The following is a 19,391-nucleotide window of genomic DNA, read 5'->3' as shown; positions in this document are numbered from 1 at the left end:
CTTTAGAAAACGTTTGAGATGAGTGAAAAACCGTGAGTTCATGAAACTTTAGACCAGCATAGACACCGTGTAGCGAGTTTTATGGATGCAATTGCTACTGTAGATGAAACTGTGGCTATGTAAGACGATACTCTATATAAAAGAAAATTGATGGAGTGACAACGTCGTGGTGAAAAGCGACTTTTTTGATGAACCAGGGTAAATTCACATAAAAGAAGCGTAGACTACGGTAAATAGCAGATACTACGCAATATTTTTTGACCAGTTACGATTGCAGATTATGCAGAATAGTCTTTAAAAACTTAGCAGAGGCACAAAGGCATCTCCGCGACAATTTTCCCGTTGACGCTGCTTCATTTTACAAGAAATGTCCCTTCAAAAAAATTCACCACCCACCTTATATTCGAAACGTTACCCCAAGTGACTATTATTTGTTCTAAAAACTTAAGGTAGACTGAAGTAGAAATAAAATATGCTTCGGTTGACGAAGTGACCCGTGCGGTGTAGCCCGATTTTGAGGACAAAAATCTTTATTATTTTTATTAGGTGATAAGACAAGCTTTTAAAGAGATTTGAAAAGTGCGTTGTAACAGGGGAAGAGTATATCAAAAAATAACGTTGTAAAGATATGCCCTTTCTTTGTTAGGCCGGAAACTTGGACTGCACCTCGTAGATGTAGCATCTAGGAAAAATAATAAAAAAAGTCCATGCAGCTTATGTTTTGACTAGTTTGGCAACATTATGCATTTATGTGTTAAAAATAAAACTACTGTCCATGTTTTTCTAATAATTATCTGTTGCTTTATTTCGTGCATGGTATGAAATATTTTATATTTTAATTTGTTCATGGTTAATTAAGAGTTATGTTAACTGCCGCAGCGAAGGTTTTAAGTTCACTCAAACAACTTCCCTCTTGAGTTGATAATTAATGTAAATATAATATCGCATGCAACCATCTTAGTAGGGATTTTTTTGAATAACTTTGTTGTATTTTGTTTAGATTCCCACCAGATGGTTTATTGACCACGGAGCAAGCTAAGCATCATGTAGAGCTGAAATCGCATATCATTGCGCCGGACCCATTTGTGTCAGACGATCGTTTCAATGAGGTTTCACCGGTACAACCAACTGTTATGAACAAGTAAGTATCTAAAATACATTAAAAGCACAAAGGCCTACAAACCCGCGCTTATACGACATATAGGTGGCAGCATATTTTAATTTTAATGCCAAATGTGATGTTCTGCCTGTGCAGGACTCACATATCCTCCGTGCCTGATGGGCCTGGGAGGTTTTACCGAGCTAGTCTCAGATGTGGGAGAAAGGGGGTGCAAGGCGAATAGAGAGAAACACCGGTTTCACTTAACTAATCGGGCTTTTATGCCGTTTATTCACACACACACAATAAACTTAATACTATCGCGGTAACGCGGCTTATCCTATGCGATATCTAACCTTCCCCGGCCGGCCGGGGTTAAACGGAATCAATCTAGGGTGCGCCGGAAGGGCCTACAACTACAGGGACCTATCGAGGGTCAGGAGGTAGGGAACCGTAACCCGGCCTAGGCGCGAAATGGTCACCCCGGCCCTGATCACGGGGGGAGGTAAAATAAGGTAGGAGGGTTTCAGAGGGTAGGAATCGTAACCCGGCCTAGGCGCGAAATGGTCACCCCGGCCCTGATCACGGGAGAGGTAGGATATATAGGTAACCCGGCCTAGGCGCAAAATGGTCACCCCGGCCCTGGTTTGGGAATTCGCTGGTAATCGGATATCAACCCGGCCTAGGCGCGAAATTGTCACCCCGGCCTTGGTTGTTGGAGGATAAGTGGATGGGAGCGTCGCCGTGAAGCGACGGGGACGGAAAGGGCTGCTGCACTGGCTGCGCGCACTTAAATATGGTCGGCCGGCGATCCCCTCCACTGCGCCGTGCGCTGCCGGTGGGCTCGATTCCGCGCGGGGCGCGCCGCTGTGATGACATGGCGCGCTGGTGACATAGCTATGTCACATACCCCCTCTTCGTCCGGAGATTTTTACCTGGGGAAAATTTTAATTAAAAATTTTAATTGGCAGCGAAGTATGACGTTGCAGGTGCGGCTAGGACGATTGATAGATAATGGAATTTTATACAAACCTTGCAGGCCAAGGCCGGCAAAGTCTTCTTTTTTAATTTCCAAACACAGATAATTGTGACATAACATCCAGGTATTTAGCCAATTAAAAAAAAAAACTATAAGGGGCTTTATAGACGTGCCAACTGCAACTGGTACGGGCCCTAGACAACATTTGATTTTGGGTGCGTTTTCATACAAAAAAATTTTTTTTTCGTTTTTTTTTAACTTTTTGTTTTTTTATAAGCGTATACGGGATATCAAAGGGGAACGAAAATTCGATTATTTTTGCGCTACGACGCACCGTTTAGGAGATACAGCCATCCAAAGTTACTATTTTCAGTAGACTTTATTTATTTCATACCATGTTTGAGAAAAGCACTATACATACCTCGGCGGGAAATGGGGTTGCCCGCCTCAGACCTATCCGGTCTCGCTTCGCTCGGCCGTCTATATGTCTTCGGCCGGCAACCCCCTTTGTCCCGGCCTCTGTAGTAATGTACTATTACAAAAATACTTAGATATAGTAGATTTGCAGTAATTCCAGGTTCCTCGTCTATTCAGTCTGCCTGAGATATTAGTAAATCATCATTATGAATTAAAATGGAACCAGTTTCACATTAAATATGTTTATTTATGAGAACGGTTACCTACAGTATACTAAAAATTTACACTTGCTAATAAAAGTAATAATAGCATTTTATTCAACTGGTGTTTAAGAGAGGTCAAAAAAGGCGACTGCGTGGGTAACTAGGCGAAGCCGAATATGTGAGTGCGTTTAGTAAAACGTTCTACTTTGTCGATTGCTATAAAGCCGCCGAATAAAAACTTGTGTGTATGATGATTTGATGATCTTCGTTATAACTGTCATAAGTTTTATAACATGGAAAATAATAGGCAAAATATATCATCAGCATCAGATAGAATTGAAGGAGCTTAATTGGTGTTGTAGGGTTGTTAACAAAGCTATTCGCATAGTCTTCTATTATTTATTCTGTTCGTTACAATAGTACATTTTTTTAGCTAGATTTTACACGTTTTCACATGTAACAGATAAATTCCATTTTTCAAACATGCAATGAAATATTGTCTTTACGTTCCTTATAGTTATAATGGGCTCGGAAGTATCGCTTTTTGGCCGCAACAACTCGAGAGGCCTGAAGGGACTTCATCTTCATACTACTTTCAGGCCTGCAAAGTAACTTTATTTTTATTTTTGTCAACATTGTCATTCATGACAACAATACAGCAATTGTCATACAGCTGGTTGGTTAGACAAATAGCAGGTTTAGTTTTTATAGGTTGGTTGTCACGTTCAGACTCAAATGTCGGGAACAAAGGTATAGAGTATTTTTTTTTATTTGATTGCATGTTTGAGAAAAGCACTATTTCTCAAACATGCAATGAAATATTGTCTTTACGTTCCTTAAAATGGGCTGGGAAGTATCGCTTTTTGGGCGCAACAACTCGAGAGGACTGTAAAGGGATTTCATATTACTTTTTAGGCCTAGGCCTGCAAAGTAACTTTTTTTATAAAATATTGTCCTTTAGAGCATTTTTTTTAATTTCATTGTATGTTTGAGAAAAGTACTATACATGCCTCGGCGTGAAAACGGATTCCCGGCCTCGTATCCCTATCCGGCCTCGCTCGCACGCTCGCTCGGCCGTATATACCCACTTGGCCGGAAATCCTCATTTTCCCGGCCTCTGATGTAATGTACTATATATGCCTCAGCGTGAATTCGAATCCGTTATATACCCGCTTGGCCGCAAATCCTCATTTTCCCGGCCTCTGCTGTAATGTACTATAAGTATCTGAAACTGATTTCATAATATTGATCACTTCTTCTTTTCTGTTCAGGACTGTAGAAGAAAACATGATGAATCCGGGGTCAGATGAACCATCGTCTGGATTAAATGGAAGGCTTAGGCCCAGGAAGTCGAACATTCCCAGTCCGCATCTTACCAAACTCGTCCGAAAGTCTGAAGGAAGAAGTAGCCAAGAAAGGGCTAAGCGAACTAGTGCCGCATCCAAAACGCCGCCAAATAAAACAGATGATCTCGCAACTAAGTCTGATTCTATACTTTTATGTCCATACTGCGACAAAAATTTTGCTTCTAAACAAACCTTGTCCAAACATGTGCGGCGAATGCATGCAGCTAGTTCGAAGCAGGACAGCATCGCCTGTCTGTTTTGTGGCCACTACGAGGCCGAAGCGAATGACATTATTCGCCACATGGCGGAAACCCATCCCCAACAATACTTTGCTTGTCTGAACTGCCATACTCGATTTTCCACCACAGTCGAACTTGCTGAACATAAAAACAAATCGTGCGAAACTAAGTTACCTTACCGCAGCAGGCTTCGCCAGAAAGTTTCAACGTCAGTAAAAGAAACGCACAAAGATGAATATGGAAATGACAGTAAAGTTTTTACTGACGGACACAGCTTTAATGGAGTCGTGATTTCTTGTGAACTAAAACCGGCTGTAGTAAGCGATGGTGCTGATATTGAAGATAATATAACAACGAATTTAATTTTGCCTCCGAGCAAAAGTCTAGGTAGTAGTACGATAATAGAGAAGAGTGCTGTTATCGTGTTAGACGACATCCAGTGGAATAAGCGTATCCCGCCAAATTTCTCGTTTCATAACACTGATGCCGACCAGATTCTGTCGCGGCTAGGTGTCGTGCACCGTTCGCCTAGAACTGGTGAGTCCACTAAAAAAGATTGGAAAAACTTGGATGAAACGACACAAAAGTTCGAAAAATGTTTCGACACTAGTTTTTACTCCAAAGTGGCAAGTAACGTCCAGGAAAACTTGAGCAAATTTTTAGACGGATCTTTCAATTTCAATCCTGATCCAGACAGTACTATTAAAACTAGAAAGTCAAAAAACAGTGTTGTCATAAATACTGCCGAAGGATTTCCTATACTCCTTGCAAGTGAGCAATATTCACGTAACGCATTTGATCGATATATGCCCAGGGCGATTGCTCCTAAACACAAGTGGAAATGGGACAATTTGGAAAGCGATAAAGGTCCTATAAATCCCGACCAAATCAAGCGCGACTCGCACACAAACAATTGCATTATATCTTTGGTCTCCAGTTTAGATATTTGGACCCAACTACGTATGCGAAGAAAATTTGAAGAGAAATTTGGCTGTCCACCCCTAGAAAAAAAGACTGAAAAGCAAACAATTATAAGTAACGAGCTGAAAGATATACTCGAAAGCAGGGAACTTCCTACTCCGTCATCGCAAGTGATGAAAATAACAAAAAAAGCAGCTGAAAGCAAGGGGCGGGGCGATTTTCCCTTGTCGCTGGGGCTTACACCTTCGACCTCCACGTACGAGCTGCCGCCGGCCGTGCTGAGCGGCGAGTGGGTGCGCCCGCGCTGCTACGTGTGCTGCGCTTGTGGCGCGCAGAGCAGCGACTCACGCGCCGTCTCCGCGCACGTCTCTACGCACCATCCCAACGCCCAAGTACAGCATTATGAAATTGTTGGGGAGCAGCTGTTGAACGCCGACATATTGAAGCATCTCTATGTGCCGCCTAGTCAGATGTGCAATCGGACGCGCCCACCTCGGGGTTTCAGAGAGTGTACCAAATGTAGAAAATCCATTACGCTCGAGGATCTGCACCAGCACATGTTGGACTGTGCCGGAGACACTCCAGCCGTGCGCAGGAAATGTCGATATAGGCCTTTCGGAGTACGACGTCGCCGCCCGCGTCTGCCCGATAACACCATAAGAAAAAAGATTCGTAAGGATATTCGAACCAGACAGACGAGGCCGAAGACCATTATAAGACCTCGACCTATTAGAACCGAAGTTGGAGACGGTACGTCAAATCTCATTTAAAAATACTTTTTTTTAATACGTTTCATTCAAACTTACTTATGTCTGTTCATTATAATACCATGATTGTATGACGACATTTTGTTGTTTGAATGACGTTACTTACAAGGTACAACTAGGGAACAAATCAAATTATATTTATTGAATATTTTTTGATTTGTTCTTTTTCAAGTAGTCACACTACTATATATATAAATTGAAATAGATATCATACACTAAAGAAAGACAAGGCCCACTCGTGGCCGAGCCGGGAATCGAACCCGGGTCTTCAGCTTACGCGGCTAACGTCATTACCACTAGACCCCGCCCGCGGGCATCTATTTCAATTTATAATTACTTACAAGGTGTTCTCATAATGCCAATGAACTACTAATGTGTTATGTTATCCGATGTACCTACATTTACTATTCACACAAATATTAATTGATCCCTGGGAAATAGCCCAGTTGATGTTTCAGATCTAATTTTAAAACTGGTAGTAAAAATCGGTAACTGCAATATACACATATTGAAGTAGTTTACTCGTCTGATGAGTTAAATAACCCGGTAGGACATATCAGCACCCTTTTTCAGGCATGTCTTCATAATATGATTCTCCTGTTTATTTTTCTCACGCATTTTTTCTAGTGCGTCGTATGCATTTATTTGTTGATGAACCACTCTTAATTTCTTATGTTTTGGGTTTCAGCCGAAACAATCAGAAAAATGATAGCAGACTTGCCTGCGAAGCGTCACCGGGTACTTGTAAATCCAACTAATCCATCTTTACGGCCTCGCATCAAACAAAGACCAAAAATTTTAATGAAGAGACGCCAGTCTGATGATCGCAGCAAACGTCTAAAACGAAACAAGGAAAGTAGTCAAACCCGCCCGAGACCGGGTACACCCCTTAATGACGCCACCTCGACCAAAAGCGACGAAGATAACAAACCATTAAAACCTAAAATGAGACGTGTGGCGAGCAAGACTCAACGACGCTCCGAACCAGAAAAGAGAAAAACTACAGTGCTCACCAGAGCAAAACGTCTCAAACGCCAAGTGAAAAAAGTATCAAAAAACGATTTTCCTATAGACGCAACCAATTCTGCTTGCAGTTCAAAAACTGTTATGACAGAGGGCATCTCGTTTGAAAAGGCCCCACAAAGAATCGATGTTAATAAAGACGAATTTAAGACAAGAGAACATGCGGGGCAAGGTCAAGGAAACTCAAACAACCGAGGCGGGCAGCGAGCAGGGAACAGTAGTCAAAACGGTAATTCAAGGAACCGCTGTGCCCCAGCTTCAAACGTCCCGCTTAAACATTCAATAGCTCGCCTGACGGCAGATTCGGAAAAACATGACAAGTCTGTGCAATTTCACCAGCTCTTTCTAATCCAGCAAGAGTGTAACAATGTTAATCAACATGTGCAGTCAGGTCAACAACTACTATTTGAAAACGAAGCGGCTGTTCTCACTTTGGATAAACCCCCTTTACACTACAACACTAAAGGGGCACTTGATGCTCTTCAAAAGAATAAATTGAACAAGCCTAGAAAGGGACTTAATGCTTGCATTGCAATGCTGAAGAATAAATTAGTTGAGCCCGCTGCTGAATCCACTATACCTGCGGGGCATGTTTCTGTGCAATGTGGTGATGACGAACCACTCTATACAAAACCACCTACTCCAAAGCTGTCTACTGCCACTTTAGTGAGTGATGTTGAAACGGTGTCAACTATTAAAACTAGTCAAAATAAAAGTGTTTCACCTGTACAGGAAGTAGAGACGCTTCAATTCAAACATGAGTTAAAAAATATTAATGTTGAGGTTTCGGGTGTGATGCCAGTTCAAACGCTCAACCATGGTTCAAAAAGCATAGAAGACAATATGAAAAATATAGATCAGACAACATCGCAGAAAAAATGTGAAGTCCCAATATCAGACAAACAACTTCCGGCAAAAGCTTTGCCTAGTCGCCGAAAATCTCAAGTCAATGAGGTTAGAACGATGGAACTACCTTCTCAACATGTTCCAATACCTCAAGTGAATGCAGAAAAAGGCCGCACTGCTCCTGAAACCATGGTTTCCCTTGAAGTAGTCCCCGTGGCAGCTAAAGGAAAGGTTCAGGAAAGCTCTAAGCCCCTTATAGATAAAAGTGATTCAAATACGTGGCCAAACACAGCTACCAACACTGGTACAGATAAGCAAATCACAAATGAAGAAATATCATCTTCAGTACAAACGTGTGGTACCCCAAGTAATCTGTCTTTTGAAGAAAATAAAATGTTACCTGACCTTGCTAAGCCAATTATGTCTAATCATCGAAACACAAACGAGAAGGAACTAACTATAAAGGAACATAGTAATGTATATTACGGGAATTGTTTGAATCTCCAACAGCAAACCGATCAACCTTCAGATTCTGAATACGGTCGCAATGTGACTGTTGAGAACTTTTCTAGTGCAGAGTTTAACCATGTACCGGTTAACAATCGACCCGCACACGCCAGTACTCACGTTGAGTCTATTGTTTCGATTCCACTTGATTTATCAGGAAAACCGAGCAACATTAATGCCTCGCAAGATTTGTCAAACACTCAAAACACTTACTTGATAGGCACGACTTATGATACTTACGAAACTTTAGATTTATCGAATAAGAGCCAAGACTTGGACTATACAGGGCAGACAATTTCTTTACCTAGTGACGAAATAGTTGATTTGAGCTTAAAGACTTCACAGTTAAAGTCAGTTGATAGTGAGATTTTAAGTAAAGATGACGTCACCGATCTGTCTCTCAAAAGTTGTCTCGATATTCCAACAGATCTTACAATTAAGAAGAAAGTAACGGATTCCACAAAACCTTTTGTGGCCATGTCAAAACTCCTAACGACTCGAGAATCTGCCCCGAAAAAAGAGATACGCGCCGATAAAGCTGTGAAGCCTCAAATTGTTGACAAAATTTCTCAGTTGCCCCTTGCAGACCTTAATATGAAAGATAAAAAACATAGTTGCATAAATTTGACTACAGCAAATGAAAATGCTATCATAGCAGATGACGTACCACCTTCAAAAACAGATAATTATATGAATACTACACTACGTACAGAACTCTCTTTAGAGAAAGTTCATGAGAATGTACCATCTGATTTATCACACCAGCAGAGATTTGAAGATACTTTAATAGGGTCCACTGGAAAACAACATATTTCTGAATCTTCTAGTAAAAAAGAATGTGATGCTGACAAAAACCAAGAAAACAATTTTCACGGGCTTCCAGGAACTTCTGATAGAACATTTCAAATGCAAAAACCTATTTACGATCCCACCTTAAGAATACCGCAATATAAGATTAGGGTTGCAGGCTCTAGTGATAATACTCCCAAGAAAGACATATCTCCTATTAATATGAAGTCACCTCCAACTTTCCCGTTGGTTACTAATTACTCTGACGTAACCCAAAATTATGCCCAAAGTGTGCTTACCACAACATCAGACGGAAGATCGTCCCTTGGCATTCCAGAGAAATTACCATTTACCTTTACCTCGCCCAGTTTAAATACTGGTAATATATACGCTATAACAAACGCAGGAATTACATCGCATATGAATAAGTTTGAGAGTACTACACCCGTGTACACATTAGCTAAAGCATGCATTTCTGTTACCAAAATTGAATCTACTATTTCGACAACGTTGACAAACTCTTTGTTGAGTATACCTGGAACTACAATAGCAAATACTACACCCGTTTATACGTTGGCTGGAACTACTATCGGTATACAAGGAAATTATTCTCACTTAGTATCTGCGGTTCCTGCTAATTCATCAAACCAGAAAAATGATGAAGTAATGCCTCCTGGGACCAGCAGTAAGACATATGAAAAAGATTTGGAAATTCGTAACGAGAAAGTTATCAGTACAAATGTATTATCAAATGCGGACCAAGATCCTGAAACAGCCAGAAAAATTGCTCTTTTACCTAAAGAATTGGTTGACGTTTTAGGCAACATGCCCGTAGACCACCGAAACAGATTACTTAATATTTTGCCTCAGTACGTGTCAACGTCTACCTCAGATAGTAGCCTAAAAAGCGAACTTTCTAATCAGTCTGAATCTACTAGCAAGTTGACTACATTATCAGAGCCGAATGAAAACAAGCTATCCAGAGTACTAAAAAATAACCAAGAATCGGAATCAAAAACGACTTCCCTTCTTCATTCGTCTAATTCTGGTAAACCTTCAAACATTGAGAGCGTTGCATTACGGCCGTCTTTAGAGCACCCTGCACTTAATCGATCGCTTTCTTCGGATGACAATGTAGTTTCGGATGAATCTTACACTATACAAGCACATAATATTTCAAAAGATGAACCTCAAAATGAAGGAATTATAAAATCGGACACATTGCCAGAAATTTCTTTGACTGCTTCGACGAATAGGTTGTCCATTAGCCATAGTGTATCGGTGGATAAGATAATAGATTTGACAGAGGATGAAGCTGTGTCACGCACAGAAATACATAACGAACCTATTGTAGAACTGCCAGCGCAGATATCCTTACCAGTACAGCCCAAACGTAACAAAAGCAACAACGACCAAACGGCTAGTCTAAGAGCAGTCCGGATCAAAGCTCCATCTGCAAGACAAAGATCAATTGACAGCCAACTGCCAAAGTATACATCTATGGCACCTATATTAACTAGTAAAATCAACAGCAATGAACAGGACAACGAGGTCGAGAAGTCTTTGCATGTTAATGTCTCACTAAATACTGACATATCTCTAGCCATTCAACAAGCAGAAGTTAGCAGCACTCAACACAGTAACAAAAATGTAGCTGCTGAATGCAAATTCCCATCTGTAACTTCGCCAAATGTGCAGGAATCCAGTTTGGATGAAACAAATAGTTGCACTAGAAGACTATCAACCGCCTCTAAAGACGAAAATATAAAAATTGACGATGTACAAAATATAACATCAGTTGTTAAAACAACTCTTGTTACGTCGTCAGTGTTGAACAGCGAATTTAAGAAGGATCCGCCCCAAGTTACTAACGAATATATTTCACATAAGAGTGATATCTCTGATACTAAATATGTACACAGTATCAAACCTATATCCTCAGAAAATAACGATTTATACAAAAACAGTGAAGCTATTACCAAACCTACCTTAGATATTTCTGAATTGTATGGCTTGCCAGTTAATTGCTCTACACCAATGACTGGAAAAGTTAAAGAAACTTTGGTCACTTCGCCGGAACGTCGCTTATCAGTCATTACAAGTGAAGGTCAAGAAGATTCCGATGACGACTTGTCATTGGCGGTAATTTGTAAGCAAAAACGAAAAAATATTCTCAGAATAGATGAAATTAAAGATTTAAATAATTCGAAGAAAGATGACAATAATACACCAAAGAAAAAGGGCAAGAAAAGTAAAAAAAACGAAAAGAATATACTTATAGCGCGTGACTCAACAGGGAGTAACAATAATAGTGTAATATCAGTTAGCCTGGATAATGATAAACCAAAATCCTTTATAGATATGGAAAGTGAACAACACCCAACAAAGGCAACTCTCGGGGAAAGCCTCAAACAGAAAAACCGCAAAATGCGCCGTAAAACTATAGCAAAAAATACGGAATCCGATACAAATGACGCAGAACCGAAGTCAGATATGGACAGCGTTGCGGTTTATAACAAGGACGATGAAGTCCGATTTGGTGGTAGCGTTGTAGAAGATCAAAGCTGTAAGCTTAACGATGATAGTAAACAGTATATTACTTCATCAAGAAAACGATCAAAAGTAAACGATGATATCATCATAAAAGATGTTGTCAATGCTGACATGATGCAAGAAAATAGTGATGTATCTAAAACTAAAGCATCACCTGTAAGACAAAAGAATAAGAAAAAGAAAAGAAGTCCGACATCACAACCAGACAGTATAACTGGTAGTAATCATGATGAAAAGAAGAACGAAGCAACCGAAGCCATCAGTAATAATGAGAAAGGTGACTCAAATTTGTCGGTTCCCACAAATACAAAAGAACTTGAGTCAATAGCTTGTCTGGAGGACACTTCACGCTCAATTGTATCAAGTAACATGGATAAAATTAATCTTCCTGCAGTTGTCATTCCTTTGACGTCTTGTTCTAGCCTCGCAGAAGCGACGATCATGACAACTCCATTGCGGCGCAGCAGAAGAGTAAGATCACGTAATAATTCAGTTACAGGGGAGGAGTTGCATGTTGACACAGTGCAGGAAAATAGAACTCCCCTGACAAAGAAGCAATTAATTTTTTCCAAATTATTATTAGATGAGGAAAAACTATTAGATGAAGAAAAAATATTAGACGAGGAAAAAAAATTGAAATCTCCTGAAACTGATAACGTTGACGGCGATAAACGCTCCTCTGTTGAGAACGACGATAATTTAAGAAAATCTACTTCCGAGGTTGATACAAGTAATGTGATCGAGGATAACGTTACACATAGTAATGACAAAGAGAAAATCAAATCCGTCAAGCGTAAAAAGTCCGCTAACATAAAACGCAGAGTTAAGAAGAAGAAGCCTACTAATACTCAATTTAGTTGCGATGAAGATGAAGTTGAAAGTACTGATAACACTATGAAAGACCAGACTAAAGATTGTACTACAATATCAAACGAAAGACAAAAGCCTTGTGAAACACTTGATCGTTCTCTTGAAGAATCTAATATGTGCGTCGCTTCCACTTCTGATGCAGGCTCTTTAACATCACCAATCGAAAAACAGACTGAAGTAGACTCAGCGCTATCTATTGAAAAACGCAAAAGTGGTGATTTGCCTCTCGTCGAACTGTTATCAAGTTCACAGCCTAAAAAAATTAAACTGAATGCCACCGAAGACGTTTCAGATGTGCAGTGTGTCATAAATGAAGATCAGTCACCATTTGCGAAAGAGCCTTTAAGTCCATCACATAGCATGAGCAATACAAATAATACTGTAGATGGTAATATTAGTAATTCCAAGAATGTGATTGAAGAAGCTGATACAATTCCTAATAAGGATGAAGAAAAACAATTAGGTCCTAAAAGTAATGAAAATAGTTCTCGTCCAAAAACATGTTACAACATGCCGGCCGCTGGCAGACGAACGCGGTCAAAGTCCGCTGTTATTAAGTCAGTGGTTTATGATCCATACGATATTGACCTGGACGATATGATTGAACACGCAGAGCCGTTGCGACAACTTAAAACAAGCACTGAATACAGATCGTCAATAAATGCTAAGCCATCTACCTGCTCTAAAGAAGCTAAAAGCGTTAAGGATTGTGAAGAATATAGTAAAAAGATTGAATTTAGTACGAAAAATGATGAAAGCGATTCTGACGACTCGTCGAAAAGTGACGTGCCATTGAAAAAATATGTAGAAGAAAAGGAAAAATCCATTTTAAACCACAAAAATAACGTTGAAAATGAACTTGACAGTGATTTGAAGTTAAGTAAAAAGAACTCTATTAGTGATAAGAAGAACCGACGTACCCTTGGTGTTTGTAATACTGAAGAAGGGATAGCTCAAGATGAAACAGAACAAGAACTACGGTCGGAACAATTTATGGAAAGTTTTGGATTCTTTTCAGAAAGGAAACCTCGGAAGTCGAATTTATTAGCGACTAAAAAGATATCAGAAACATTTCATATTATTGCTAACGATGAATTGAAACGTAAAGAGAAAAATGCTAAGAAAGAGCGAAACACGCAAAATGAAAACAGAAAATCTGTCGATAGAGACAACAATTCAAAAGGTACAAAGCAAATCGTATCTAAGAAAACTGTCAAAAGGGGTCGAAAGAAAAAATTCGACTACCGTCACTACACCGATTTCTTGCAATATATGTAAGAAAGATTTCAATCGCTCTGACAATTTTCTAAGACATCAGATGACCCTCTACCATGTTTCCAAAATGTCGGAAGTAGAGATGAAAATTAAAACTGTACCCATTCAAGAAGAACCAAACTATTTGATCGCCTATAAAGAACATCTAAAACGCTTAAAAATTATTACAGACAAAATGATAAAACGAAAGAAAAACTCTAAATCGGCTCCGAAAATTACTCCACTTTCATTAGAGGAAATTCTAGCAGATGTCAATAAAATCGCAAGGGAACAACAGCTTGCACATGCACATAGGGGATTAAGTTGCGACGAAGAATTATTCTTGGACTGTTGCGAACTTTTAAAGGAATCTCACAAGAAACAAGACCCCGTCACTGAAATATCATCTATAATAAAAGATACGGATGACTTGCTATGCTCGTCAGAAGCCGCCAATGTAGGGTTAGATCTTTTAGGAAAAACTGATATTGATGTTAAATCAGACAAAAATAAAAACGATGGCGACGTTGACTCTATAACTGCTAAGACTATTTTAGAAAGTGAAGAGGTCCGGAATTTAGAAAATGATTTAATCTCTGGTTTAAAGGAAGCTGCTAACGCAAGTAATCTGAACAAGTCTGCTATTGTTTTTCAACAAACGGTGAATGATGAGGACCAGGATCATATGCAAGACTTTAGTGACCACTTCTCGAGTCCTGCAGCTACTGAATCGCTTAATAATTACGAGGACCCCGTAGAACTAAACGCAATAAAAGACAAGAAGTATCCTGAGTATAAAGAAAAAATGTACCCAGACATAGAAGAATTCGACATGTTTGAAGATAAATTTGATAAGATTAAGAGGAAATGTCGATCTCAAGCAGCAGCGGCTAAACAACCTCAACTTGTAGTTGAACCCAGTATCAGGTAATTGCAACAAACATGTTCTAATGTTTTAGTAACTTATGTTAGTCGGTTCTGTATAATCAGCTCGGGGCTGGGTGGTACTTTAAAATCCACATAAGGTTCAATATCGTGCTGCAGACTGACGTGCACGTAGCATGTACTTTGATAACCATTATATTATAACTATGCAATACACGGTGTAAGATGAGCAAACCGAATAATTTTAACAGCGTATTCCTCATCAGACACTGGTCCCACCGCGAGCTAGTAAGCTATGAGCTATCGGCTATAAAAACGAACAAAAGATAAGCACTCCCATGCAAATAAAAGAGACACGGCGATATTGATAGCTCACCGCTGGGCGAGTAACTATAAACATCGCCGTGTCTCTTTTATTTACACGGGAGTGATTATCTTTTGTTCGTTTTTATAGCCGATAGCTCATAGGCGGTAAAATAGCTCATTACATATCAGTATGTAGGAATGTAATATCACCATTTAAGGGCGAGTGTGATGAAATAGTACATTCTTTAGCACGTTTCAGTATAAATTTTACGAATTCGTGGAGAGAATTTTTAGTGGCCGGAAAAGGTAGCAACTTCCCAATATTTCATACATTTTAAACACCCTGTAGTTTTCACAAAACAGCCTGTATATCTTTTAAAAATCAAGCTTTGGTTGCTCTTAAGGCTAACAAAATTTTAATATCAATAGTTTCCAATATTTGTATAAACATGAAATTAGTTTTCCTGCGATCGCCAAAATTCTTAACCGCCCTTATTTTCTTTTGAGTAGTATATAGACGACGTCATATAATATACTAAAACAAACTTATTTTTTACAGTCGCAAAGGACGAAAAAAGACAGAGAAGAAAAAAGGAAAGAAAAATTCCAAGAAGAACCATCCCAATACTGTTCTGACTAAAGGAGCACTAAAAGGATTTGATGGAATTAAAGTATCGATTCCAACATCAGATATAAATATTTCTGCAATTGTATCACCTTTGGATAGCTCGCATAAAAAGAAAAAGAAGAATACTTTAAAGAAGAAGAGAGAAACTCAAAACTCTGAATCGAGTAGCAAATACGATAGCGACCATCCCCTTAATGACAGTTCCGCTTCTCTAAAAAATGTTGATGTATATGAATTCATGGATAATGAAGATGTTGAATTATTCGAATTCAGACCATCAACATTAATGGAAAGGTTTAAAAGCATCACTAATAAGGACGGGGCGAGCACGTCGAAGGCGAGCCCCGTGGTCGAGGAGGCCGACCGCTCCAGCGTCAGCGGCTCCGACGGCGACGACTTCGTCTATATGTCCGACGATTACGTTTGCAGTGATGACGAAACTGAAAACAGCTTAATGTCTTGTGACGTTACCAACACCAAAATTTCCGCGGACACCAAGAAACTCTCTTCCCAAATGAAGAAAAGAGACGCTGTTGAGAAAAACGCAGTTATGGGGAAAATTTTCAAGAACAATGCTGTAAGAACTGAAAAGAAAACAACAAAAAATAAAGAACCGGTCAAACCTAAGGCAAATCTCGACCAGCTTTTTGACAGTTTACTTGAAGACGAACCTAGTTCTTCGATGCTGAACGACGAATCACTACCTCTTAACGATGACGCGACTTATGGTTCGAAATTTGAAAACATAATTGCGTCACCGAGTCGATCTGAAGAATTGTTACCGAAATTTGACCAATACCAAACCAAGAAAAAATACAGTTTAAGCACAGACAAAGAAAATTACTCTTCAAAATATAAAAATCATTCGTCGGATAACGATGATGACGACGAGCCCTCTTCTTTTAATGATTACGGCCCATCGACTTCAAAACTCTGTTTAAAATCATTTATCGGCGATCATAAAAGTACGAAACCTGGGCTGCGTCCTTCTTTGTCACCACCTGAATTAAAACCGGTTTCACCAAAGAAATATGATTACACGTTGCAAAAAAAACCTGAACGAAAGGCACATGATGACTATATAGACGATGAAGAAACTGTAAGAAAGGGAAACGAGGGAATGAAAAAAAGCAATGCTAAATGTAATAAAGACGATAGATCGCCCGTAACAAAAATAGGCGATAGCTTTAGAATCTCTAGTGATTATAATGAAATTGGATTACAAGATTTTACATCAGACGAAACAGGCGTAGCGAGGCAAAGGGCACGTAGAAAATGCACAGTAGGAAAGCAAAACATCCTCGCTGAAACCTGGAGCTCAGAGTCGGAGCCCGATGGTGGGCCACCGCGACCGAACAGTGCCGAATCTATGGCTTCTGGAACCACTCGCAAGAAGAAAGGTAAAAAGAAAGATGCGCAACATGTGGGCGGGCGGCGAACTAATAACCGCCATATTTCTTTTAAGAAACAGGAAATTGTAAGCAGGGTATCTAGTAGTATTCGCAACACGTCGATGCACACAAGCGGTACTAGCAGCAGTGGAGACGTAGATAACATTAGCCCACGAAGGTCATTTGCACCGCTCGGATCACCAGAGAGAAGTGAGCCTAGCACTAGTGCGGTTAGTGCAAGCGGCGGCGCTTGCAAGTCCGTGGAGGAACCGCCGGCTATTCCATCAACATCATCGGGTGCAAGTGCATCGTCTCCTCCAGCCGGGTCTTCTATGTCGACGGAAGGCGCGGCAGGCGATCCCTCGGAGCCGACGTTCCTCGTGCCGGCCGAGCCCGGCACGTCGGGCGGAGTACGCCCGCGCGCGTACTGCTGGTCCCCGGACGGCGGCGACACGGAGCACGGGGCTCGCGAGGAGCTGGCGCGCGCCGTGCGCGAGGACGCCCAGCAGCAACAGCAGCAACAGCACGGCTGGATCGTCGGCGATAGCCATAAGAAGTTAGTTACTATGTTAGCACACGCGAAAGGTCGAAAGCGTAATAATAATAACGACGACAAACGTCATAAGACCGAATAAGCTTAGAATAATTAGCGTTTATCAATGTTGTAAATATGTTGTAATATATAGTTACTGATTTTAGTTCTTTATAAAATGTCATTTTTTTTCATGACATTTGACCAGAATTCTTATATGATAAATTTCATTAAATTGAGTTTTGTAAATACTGTACATCTTTTCACAAACTATTAGTTAAATCTTTATGTCCCTTGCAGTATGGTAGCATAGTTAAATAAAATATATCTATTCTGAATTATATTGAAAAATTATGATTCAAGGTGTCAATGATATTGTTTGTTATTTAATAAATATCCATATTTTTATTTTTTCTATTTCGTGGCTGGTGTAAATATTGTACATTTTATTTGAAGAGCATAATTTAGTTAATTTATGTATTGTTTGTATCACGCAAATTTTAAGATTCCCTCTTTTACAAACGTAGTGTTCATTTAAATAAACGCGATACGGTATGGAAATCGTAAAACACCTCGACACTTTATGATGTTATAACAGCGCCGTTAGTAATTTACCGTATTTTAGTCCAATTAGCTCTACTTATAGAAATACTAGCTTTTGCCCACGGCTTCGCTCGCGTTAGAAAGAGACAAAAAGTAGCCTATGTCACTCTCAATCCCTCCAACTATCTCCACTTAAAAAAACACGTCAATTCGTCGCTCCGTTTTGCCGTGAAAGACGGACAAACAAACAGACACACAACCTTTCCATTTATAATATTTTTAGTAATTAGTAATATTAGTATTAGCATAGAGGAATAAGTAAGGGAAGAGTTGTAACTCCATACATCAGTAAATGCGAGTTATTTGTAGTGACATCTATCGTCATTCACTCGTCAATCACGCGCCAACTAGCGTAAATTATCAGTACTGCTACTCGACACTAGGTGCCGACAGTATTGCGTCTGCCAAAAATGTAATATTAAAACAGTTTACACCTTATATCATAAGCTGAAGTAATTGAAAGCAAAGTACTGATTAATACTATTGTAATATTAGTTAAAAATTGTTGAGCAATAGACTTTTTGTTCGTCGTGACGTCTATTGACAAGTAGCAGTACTGATAATTTACGCTAGTTGGCGCGTGATTGACGAGTGAATGACGATAGATGTCACTACAAATAACTCGCATTTACTGATGTATGGAGTTACAACTCTTCCCTTACTTATTTCCTCTATGGTATTAGTATGGATTGGAAGTGAAAAAATCCTTTTTAGAAGACAAAAGCTGTACAGTTACCTATTCTTGGTTATAATGTATATTTTAATAAATGTACCTACTGCCATAATTTAACATCTAACTTAAATTTTACTGAAAATTTCTTAAGGCTTTAAGTCCGCCTTTTTTATAATATGATTAATTAAATAAAAAATGTGGTTTAATTGGGTTTTGGGTGATCTTGCGAATTTGGTGGTATACATAAAAGTTAATTAATTTAAAAGTTGCAAAAATTCATCTTCACGTCAGCTTTAGACAATCATCGCGTTTGATGTTGAAATTATTTATCGCACTAATACTGCATTCGGCAATTTGTAAAAGGCGTTTCACGTTTATAAAAGGCGGATTCTTAAAAGTTGACTGACATTTACACTAGAGCTGGGTTGACACCGCTGCAGAGCCTGCAGTGCGAGGAAGTAGCTAATTGTTTTGATGTTACGTAAGAATGATATTATGTACTTGAAGTTGTCACGTTTCCCTTAGACAGGGTTCACTCAGGGTGTGGATTATTAATATGA

General features: G+C 39.6%; 2 protein-coding genes across 2 annotated transcripts in view; both read left to right on the top strand.

Annotated features, from left to right (window-relative positions):
- The window catches only part of LOC125241754, a 53,884-nt gene extending 40,033 nt beyond the window's left edge, over window positions 1-13,851 (top strand). The window contains exons 3-5 of the mRNA XM_048150368.1: window positions 1,001-1,141; window positions 3,970-5,954; window positions 6,660-13,851. Of these exons, the coding sequence (XP_048006325.1) occupies window positions 1,134-1,141; window positions 3,970-5,954; window positions 6,660-13,837 (9,171 nt within the window). The 5' untranslated portion in view covers window positions 1,001-1,133 and the 3' untranslated portion in view covers window positions 13,838-13,851. The remainder of the gene's footprint in view (window positions 1-1,000; window positions 1,142-3,969; window positions 5,955-6,659) is intronic.
- On the top strand, window positions 13,851-18,326 carry LOC125241755. The gene is made up of 2 exons (XM_048150370.1): window positions 13,851-14,740; window positions 15,564-18,326. The coding sequence occupies exons 1-2, from the start codon at window positions 13,878-13,880 to the stop codon at window positions 17,656-17,658; spliced, it is 2,958 nt and encodes a 985-aa protein (XP_048006327.1). The 5' UTR covers window positions 13,851-13,877; the 3' UTR covers window positions 17,659-18,326.
- Window positions 18,327-19,391: the final 1,065 nt, after the last annotated feature.

The sequence above is a fragment of the Leguminivora glycinivorella genome, chromosome Z (genome assembly GCF_023078275.1).
Source record: "Leguminivora glycinivorella isolate SPB_JAAS2020 chromosome Z, LegGlyc_1.1, whole genome shotgun sequence".
NCBI classification, from domain to species: Eukaryota; Metazoa; Arthropoda; class Insecta; order Lepidoptera; family Tortricidae; genus Leguminivora; species Leguminivora glycinivorella.
This window is presented reverse-complemented; position numbering and strand designations above follow the sequence as displayed.

Excerpts from the sequence above, each read along its gene's own strand:
- LOC125241755 (XM_048150370.1), top strand. The coding sequence starts at position 13,878 with ATGACCCTCTACCATGTTTCCAAAATGTCGGAAGTAGAGATGAAAATT. Across the intron at positions 14,741-15,563 it reads GTAGTTGAACCCAGTATCAG|TCGCAAAGGACGAAAAAAGA; the intron begins GTAATTGCAACA and ends TATTTTTTACAG.